Consider the following 9,264-nt stretch of genomic DNA (forward strand, 5'->3'; position numbering starts at 1 on the left):
CTTTTGCTTTACTTATTAAACTGTCTTTATCTCAACCCACGAGTTTTCTCACTTTTGCCCTTCTGATTCTCTCCCCCATCCCACCGGCAGGGCGTGAGTGAGCGGCTGCATGGTGCTCAGTTGCCAGCTGGGGTTAATACATGACACAACTCAATCCCTTTTCTTGGTTAACAGAAAAGAGAAAACAGGGAAGAACAACTAGCTCTCAAAATGTCTGGATAATGCTATAAAAAAGGACGTGAACGCTTTTACTAGATGAAACGGAATATATGAAAATAAATAAATACATGCAAGTAAGAAGTATACAAAAGCAATTGTGTCCCCATAACCTGACATGTTTTAAACAGACTCCGAGCGTGATTTGGGTCGGGGGAGAGCTCGGGAGGTACCGGAGCCCACCCGCCTCACCGTGGGGCTATACCCCTCCCGCCTGAGCCCAGCCGGGCACGCTGGGGCTGGGCAGCGGCTCCCGGCGGCTACTTACAGGAGACCGGGCTTTGGCGGCCGTCAGCAGAGACATGGTGATCTCGGAGAGGTAATCGAAGACGAGGAAATCCAGCTTCCCTCCGTACAGCAGCTGCGGCACTGGCGGGGCAGGGGAGAACCCGCCGTTAGCAACGCGGTACCCCCACCCCGCCCGACCTGGCCACAGCCCGGGTCCCGGCCCGCCTCAGCCGCAGCGGGGCAGGGCTGAGGCGAGCCGGGCCGTCCCGTCCCGCCCCTGCCCTTGGTGACGGCCTTGCGGGCGGGCGGCCCGCCCGGGCGTGCGGCGGCAGCCCCGGCCCGGCCGCTTACGCAACGGGGCTGTTTGCGGCGCTAGCAGCCGCCGCTCGCCAGCGCGCCCGCCCGCCGGCCTCGCCAGGCCGCCGCCCCAACGACCGCCCCCGCCGCCCGCCCCGCCGGGTCTCTCCGCTGCCCCCGCGGGCAGCCGCCACCGCCGCCGGCCCCACGCCGCCGCCTACCTGCGGCCGCCGTGTCCCCCCAGAAGCCGGAGGCGCAGCCGATGCGTACCGCGGCGCCCGCCGGGGGCTCGCAGCCCTCGCTCCGCTGCCTGCTCCAGCGGGGCGGGCGGGCGGCAGCCCCCAGGAGCCGCGGCCCCCGGAGCCCCAGCAGCGCGGCGCAGCTCATGGTGGCGGCGGGCGGGCTCGTGGGCGCCGCCTCTGGCTGAGGCCCGGTCCGGGCCCGCCCCGCGGCCCGCCCCGGCCCGGCCCAACCCGCGGCAGCGGCCTAACAGACTGCGGGGTGTGCGCTCCTCGGGCCTGCGGAGGTGGTCGGGAACGGGGACGGGGACGGGAGGAAGTTTTGCTGGGGAAAAATGAGGGGAGCTCTGGGAGTTGTCGCTCGGCCCGGCCGTCCCGCTGTGTTCAAGGCGTAGCGCCAGGCAGCTGCACGGCTGTGGTGGCTGCGCTCCAGGACCTGCCTGAACTGGTTTGATCCTGGTTTTATTCTGGCCCAAGCGGGACGTGGATCAGCGGCAGGCGGGTTTGGGGCTGCCGCATCCCCGAGGTGCTGCGGGGGTGGCGAGGGCACGCGTGTCACTGCTGAAGCACCACGCGTGGGGTGGGGGGGTTAACCCTAAAAGTGGAAACCATGTTCAGGGTCGTCAAAAGCATGTCAGGTTATGACATTTTAATGAACAACCCCTCCCTCCCCCGGCCCAACAAAAAGGTTCCTAATTAAAAAATGCGTTTATTAAAAAATAAGACTTTCTGTGGGAGTACATATTTCGGTTTTGACAGGAAGGGTTTCTCAGGTCCCAGACTAAATTTCTAGTGGGTGGACATGAGGTAACCCTCACCAAACCAGCCAATTCCCCAGTATATAGTGGGGAACTATGTCCCAGTCCTGAAATCAGAATGGAGGGCTGTCTTTGGACATCTCCACAGAGAGCTAATCATGTAGAGGTACTTCAGAGTGACCCCCTGTCTACAGAAAATCCACATCGTTCGTCTGATACGACAAGGACTGTGAGTGAATCAATCTTGCCTGCTAATCTGATGCAGTAACTGCTAGGCCTCCCCTAACACATACACTTTGATTCTGAGTGGTTTTGAATTATCTCTTGCAAATGAAGCAATAATAAAACTTGGGGTATTTGCAGGAACGCTGAAAAACACAACATTCAGTGCGGTATTGGCAATGCTAAGTATATGATGACGAGAGGTGGTTTTACCGATGTAAAAAGTAGCCATGTTGAAAATATTTAAATACGTACTTCTGAAAATTGTTGATAAAAATTGCAGTTAGAAATGATGCAGTTGAGAGACAACAGAAAATAATCATGCTGTGATCTTAGAATTCGGTTCTTTGTTTAAAGAGGTGCAATGTCTTCCTGTTGCAAAAAGGCCATAAAGCACCATCTTCGAACTTTCTCAGGGCCTAAAAAGTGATGAACAATTACTGTCCTAAGTTATTAAACAGGCAGAACCAAGGAGGTCACAGAGAAAGAAAAGCTGGTTCCCTATGCATAGAGAGGACCTAACTTTTGATTATTAAATTATTGAAGTATTTGATTATTATTTTGAAAGCTTGTAGGTTTTGAGTCCCTATAAACTAGTAAACATCCAAATAATCGCAGTGGGAAAAAAACCCCATGTTTTATATATGTAGCTGACTCCAGATAGCTTTGCCCTAAATACACCAATGTATATTTATTGTAGCTCCTTAAAGTAAACTTTGAAGCAAGACCCAGAAAGAGCATTTGTCTGGTACAAAATACACAGCTATCAGAATAGCCATAAAGACAAACGCTTTCTGCAGTTAAATTTTAAAGTGTCTCTCCCATGTGCGTTTCAATATGGAGTACACTGCAGTAAGATTCCAACATATTGTAACATAGCAGGCAACATGGCTAATCCTCGGCAAGTCTTGCAATGGGCTTAAATCCTGTAGTGAAATTCAAATGCAGTTTGCCTCGGCTGAGACTCCATAATCAACATGCTGCAGTCCTCACTCACTTCTGTGTTTAAACATACCCAAGATAAATGCCAATCACTAACAAACCTAATCATTTATAACCCATTAATGTAAGTAAAACTCCTGCTGAAATGGGTTAGGCTAAAGTTTCATGCTACCAAACTGAATTTCTGGAGGTGGAGAGACAAGGCTGCCCAAACAAAGCGAACCAGAGGCCGGTAGGTGGCTGTGTTTCACCACCGTGTGCACCCGCCTCTCTTGCAAAACGATCCCTGGACCCAAAAAGTGTCATCTACTCCCGCCATCACCCCTTGCGCTGCCTGCGCTATGCAGAGAGGCAAATGTGTGCATTTTCCCCCAGATAAACAAATGCATTTTATCCATATTAAGATATAAATATTCACAGGCACATGTGTACATGGTAGAAATTGGAATCTAGAAGGTGCTTTTTTCTTTTAAGTTCTTTCAAATATTTTCATAGCATGGATTTTGACAGCGACTGCTCATGGTTCTGGATGGGCTGGATCTTGCTTTGTCAGAAACCATTTTAAAGCCCTTATGGAGCATGAATACAATTTTAGCAAATTTCCATATGGATGTTTACATGTGTGTGAGGGAATTAATATCCAACACGTTTAAGATACTAAGACAGTGCTGCAGTAATGATTAGTTCAGAGGCCATCATTTCATATGCAAGGTTAGGATTGTTTTGATGAAAACAGAGGCAAGTTATTTGCAGGCTCTTTTCCAGGTAGGCTTGGGAAGCAATGTTCTGTGATGGTCAAGTTGTAATTTTGAGATTTTGGCCTTTATGTGGTTTAACAGATTTTGGAAACAGTGTATTGCTCTTTGGGGCCATCAGATGGCACTGTGTGGCTGTCGGTGAAGCCCAGAAGAAGCTACAGTCAGTAACAAGCCTATGTGAAATTCATACACGGAGCTGCTAGTAAAAAACTTGACTGTATTTGTGGCCTATATAGGGGATACGGGTCAACAATAATAGATGCCATAACTCTGCCGCATGGTAGGAATCCACATCCACTGGCTCCATTGCTTAATGTACAACTTTCAAGAGTAAGCCAGATTTTGAATTCCTCTCATAAATTGTGAGAAGGAAGGGGGAAAAAAATCTTCCGGCTTTAATTTTTATGCTGGATAAAGAAAAAAGTTACCGAGTGAAAAACTCAATTAAACAAGATAATTATTTTCCTGTTCATGGTTCAAATGTAGGTCAGTCTGAGATTCAGTTTCCTTCAGTGACCTTAAATACTTAGATTTACTTTCATTATGCTAGTGCCATTGATGGTTCAAATGTAGGCCTGTGCTTCCCTCCCTGTAAACAGATTTGTGGACCAGCATGGAGCACAGATGATGTGTAAAAGAAATGTGAAATTCATTCTTCTACTACCATCACCCTGAATTAACAGCATTCAGAACTAATCCTGGAAGTCAGGGATGAAAATGCAGAGTACATTTTTCCAAAGCAAATACAATTTCCATTATTTTTCTAGGATTTTTCTGATAGTCAGCTTCCTCTGATTGCTTAAAAAAGTACAAGCAAAGTATTTCACAGACCAGGGTTTTATTGTGAAATATATTACATTTTTGCTGTGTTTCCTTTAATGTCACTGTAAATAAGTTCCTGTCCAAACCAATATTATCAGCAGATACTGACAAATATTTTAGTTTATTGAGGAGACTCTGTTTAGTTTATTGAGGCTCTGTCCTCTCAACTAATTACAAAATATTCAGCAAATATTTGAATTTATTACTTATCTCATTCCCACAAATTAGTGCATCTCTTTCTTTGTTTAACAAATGGAGTTCACTGCTCTTGCCCTCAAGGTAAAGCATACATTGCAATCTCTCCTTTGCAGACAGTCTGAAAACCAGCCTTTCCTAGGTGAATCAACAGTTGAAAATGATCTCTGTAAATCAGTAAGGGGAGAGAATTTGCCATATTGCATCTAATACCCCTATATAAGGCACAAACAACTCAAAGCTCAATAATGATGTTTAACTGATCCCAAGTCATGGCTTGGGGGTTTGTAGTATTTTAGTAGATTTTTAGCATGTTGAAGTATAACATTCTGTGCTCTGGGACACAGAAAAACCTCAGTTGTGAAAATGCAATAATATATGTAATCTTCTGCACTGTATTGATTTTGTTCCTTTATAACACATTTCTGTTGTTTTTAGGAAATATGTTCTCTCTTAATTCCTTAACATTTGAACGAAGTTTAAATAAAATCTGAAATGTATCAAAGTAAGTAAGCATTAAAAAGAAAGACTATAGGATTTTCTAAAGATAAGATAATAGCTCATTCAAACCATCAAACATCTGGCTCACGGACATGAGGTATTTTCAGAAGTACTGTAAAGATGAGGTGTCTTGATTTTTGGCCTTTTTGATTGTTAAATTTTGAAAATTTGTTTGTAATAATATTTGAAATCAAAATAAGAACTATGTATTAAAGCAAGGATGCATTAGCTACAAAAAAACCTTGGTTATTCTTTGCAGAAATCAAAGGGTCTTTTACATTGCTATATGCTGTAGAAAAAGTACTGGAAAAAGCGACCACCAGAACATGACTCACAAACCAAATGACTTTAGCAATCACGCATCAGTGTAGTTTCCCTGCTTAGATTTAAGAAACCCCAATATCCCATCATTAATTAAGAATACATTCTAAAGTGAGTGAATTTTCTGTATTCACAGTGTGCATGCAGCAAAATATCCCATGAATTCTTTCCAAAATGGAAAGCCATAGCTGACATGAAATACATAAATTTCATACTTTTCCTCAGAAACAGAACCATTTCCAGCCTGTATTTGAACTGAAGCATAGCGAGTATCCGTACTGGTTTCGTAAGTGACAAGAAACAAAAGCCTCTCCCACGCAGAGCAACTGAGAGCTGATTTTTGCTGACTCACGAATCCTCCAGGCATTTCACTTCAGGAAGGGTGAGGAAGACGTCTGTTGCACAGAGTGGACTATCGGCTTGGCAAAAATGTTGCCATTTACCTTTTGCCCAAGTTTTGAATATTGAAAGAGAAAGAGAAAGATGAGTTACAAAACTTTTTTTTTCATTTTCACTTTTTGCTTCTGTTTGTAAACCAGTTGGTTTCATAGCACACTAGCAGCATAACTTCAATACTAGACAGCTTTTTAGTCATCTCTATTTCTCAGCCTAATTGTCACTCACTCATTGATTGACCTAGCGAAGGGGATTTTGCCCACTAATCTGTATAGCTTACTAGTAGTACAAGCAGGGTAATGCATATTAATGATGGATAGCAAAGCAATGTAGGCAATTTTTTTCAATATTTACTTTTTGGGGGGTTTCAACATTTATTTTTGGCATTTATTTTTACATAAGAAAATCAACTTCTGGAGTATCTGAAAAAAAAAAAAACAAGTTCAAGTCAAGTCCACTGAACACTTTCAGTTAAAACAATAACAAAACCCCATTGGAAATGTTAAAATGGATCACTGTAGCATTTCCAAAATGGTATACACTGCTTTTTTAAGTTAGATTCTTAAGGCATGTAAGTATGAGTCATAAGTTTAAAAAACAGTTGTTTTTCCAAGACAGCCGTAAGAATACTCTGATATTCAGGAACTAATTTACAAACACAAGCATATTTCTTCTGATTTGTATTTCTGAGGGAAGATTTACTATGGGAAGGTGTTGGATAGTCTCCCAGCGGCTGTTTGACAAAAATACTAATCAAAATTGAGTTGAAGCAGACTCTTTAAAACAAATAATGATTCACCTTTACTGTCTACTCAAAAATAAACTGCAAGAAAAAAGTAAACTGACTTTAAGAACTCTTCCTTCTGCCTGTGCTACACAAATCGTTCCTCATTTGTTACCAAATCAGCAAACAGACTTACTGGAAAGGAAAAAACTGGCCAGAAAATCAACACATTCAAATGATGTTGGACACGTCTCAGGGTACAACTAGGTCTCTAGCACATTTGTTTGGTAAATGGGTCAGCTATTTTGCAGCCAGGACCAACAAAGACAAAGTGGTATGTAAGGGAGGAAAACAACTACATAGCCATTCCACTAAGAATACATGTTGTTTTCAACTTAATGAAAAGCAGGAATAAGTTATCTCTAAGTCATGTGAGGTGAAAACATAGAAGAAAAGAGAAGGAAGCAAAGATACGAAAGGACTAATTATTCAAGGCTAAATCATGACCATGCAATCAGTAAAGTGAGTTTTAAATATTTACATCTTCTGCTAAGGAGTACAAGAGCTTGCAATCAGAAATACAACTATAAATGCAGTGTACAGATAATTGGTAATCATCAAAGCAATGTTTAATACCGATTCCTTCATTAAAGTAAATCTATACAGTGACAATTTTGTGTTATCACTGTTAACTCTGAAAGAGTTTCAAACCTATACGTACTACTATTAGTGGTAAAAGGGGAGGGCATATTCTTTACTCTGTTAAAGGATGAGGGATACCTGGATTGCGTTATGTGGTTCACCTGTCATGTCATGAACATTACGTGCCCATCTGCACTCTTGAGTGTACATCTGTGGTTGAAGCTGGGCCAGTTATTTTACAAAGTTCATACCAGCAACCTACTCACGCTATATAATCGTATCTAAGGGAATCCTGGTGGTGCATAGCCACTGAAGTTGTACCTCCAGGATCCTCTGGACCCCGTGTCATGACCTGAAGCAGCAAAGCAAGCTCAAGCAATGTGTGAGCAGCAGTGGCACGGAGATTCACTGAGTTTCCTGAATCCATGTTAACAGCAATAGTGAAGCAAAAATAGAAAACACAAGAGCAGGTAGACTTTTACCTAGTTTTATTTACTTTATTTTCACTCATTAGGAAACAGAACTAACCCTGTAAAAGGTAGAGCCATGTCCTTTTTGTATCAGTAAGGACAACAGAAGCACGTTCAGAACATGACTCTTGAAGGTTATTAATGTCAGATTTGGAAGGGTAAACTTCTAGCATTGGTCATCCTTTAGAAAGGACTTGTGGCAGCCTGCAGCTGACTCACTGGTCATCAGTACAGTTACTGGAAAGCTGACTCTCCCATGAACAGTGCTTCAGCTTCGCATAAGTGTCCCATAAATTTGATTTTTAGTATCATAAATGCTCAGATTTCCTTCTGGCAATATGTGGCTGGATCCTCAAACATGATAGGAACCTTCTGGTTGACCAGATGTGACCAGATGAAAAGACGATATACAGGTCAGGAACTCTCCATGTTTCAGGGCATAATCATATCTAACTTTGTAATAATATGCATCTAGCTTCTATAGAGTGCTTTGGTCCATGGATTTTAAATACCTATTAAGCAAAATTGAAGCATGCTGTACAGAGGTGAGTCATTTGCCTGAAATCACAAAGCCGACCCCAGTAACAACAGACCTAGCAGTGAGCCCCAGTCCCACCATTCTTTTCATCATTTAGTCAAACATGTATTGAAGCCAAAAGCCTCATTCAGCTCCCCATCACACGGGATATTGTACAGACACAAAGGACGGTTTTCTCTGGAGAAGCCACAGCGTAAAGATCAGGTGCAGGGCATGAGTGGAAAGCTATTAATGCTATTAATACAGATAGTAAGCAGAAGCACATACATAAAATAATTTGGCTGGGATAAAACCCGCAGTAGAAGAGGGAACCTGTCACCAGTCTTGTAGATGTATTGAATAAGGCAGATACCGACCACATTAGTTCCCCAGCAAGGAAGCTTTGATCAAAGTCGTTCAAATGGACTCCTGGAGTTGATGGATAGGGAAGGTTCATGCTTTCATTGCCTGTGAGAAATACCACAGGCTTCTTTTCGAGATATGCCACTGCCCAACGTGACCTCATTCTGCCTCAGTTTTGTAATGTGCAGAAGAGGGAGAATGAAGTCGATTCTCTTTGCAAAGCACACTGAGATCTGTGGTGGGAAAGTGCTACATAACCACGAAATAGTATTTATTGTTCGGCTATTGGTAGTTGTTAGACATAATTCAGATAGCTACTGTGGCTTTCCCTTGTGTTGTTTGAGTGAAACTCCTGCTAGTCCCCATCCCGAAACCATGGAGGAGTTTTCTTAACACTCGTGTTATTAGAAGTAGTGTCTCCATGCCTTGTCTCACCTTCCCATCTCCCCTGTGACCTCCTCCTGGCTGGAGCAGAGATCAAGAGGGTAAGTGGGAAGCAGGTTCTGAAACTGGGAGGAGTAAGAGATATGTGCAAATTCTGGGAATCCACCTCAAACCCCTACCCCACCTCTTCCCGCCACCTCCCGGTGCCCGCCCCCAGCTTCAGCCTGCTCCCTTAAACCGCTGCCGCCCCGTGCTGGGTTGAACATTTT

The 9,264-nt window shown here is 43.7% G+C and overlaps 1 protein-coding gene across 1 annotated transcript in view; it reads right to left on the reverse strand.

Annotated features, from left to right (window-relative positions):
• LOC142081988 (uncharacterized) overlaps positions 1-1,181 on the reverse strand; it is a 66,684-nt gene extending 65,503 nt beyond the window's left edge. The window contains exons 1-2 of the mRNA XM_075149447.1: positions 963-1,181; positions 485-585 (exon numbers count right to left, since the gene is read on the reverse strand). Coding sequence (XP_075005548.1) covers positions 485-585; positions 963-1,128 — 267 coding nt within the window. The 5' untranslated portion in view covers positions 1,129-1,181. The remainder of the gene's footprint in view (positions 1-484; positions 586-962) is intronic.
• Between the last annotated feature and the right edge of the window lie 8,083 nt (positions 1,182-9,264).

The sequence above is a fragment of the Calonectris borealis genome, chromosome 4 (genome assembly GCF_964195595.1).
Source record: "Calonectris borealis chromosome 4, bCalBor7.hap1.2, whole genome shotgun sequence".
Lineage (NCBI taxonomy): Eukaryota > Metazoa > Chordata > Aves > Procellariiformes > Procellariidae > Calonectris > Calonectris borealis.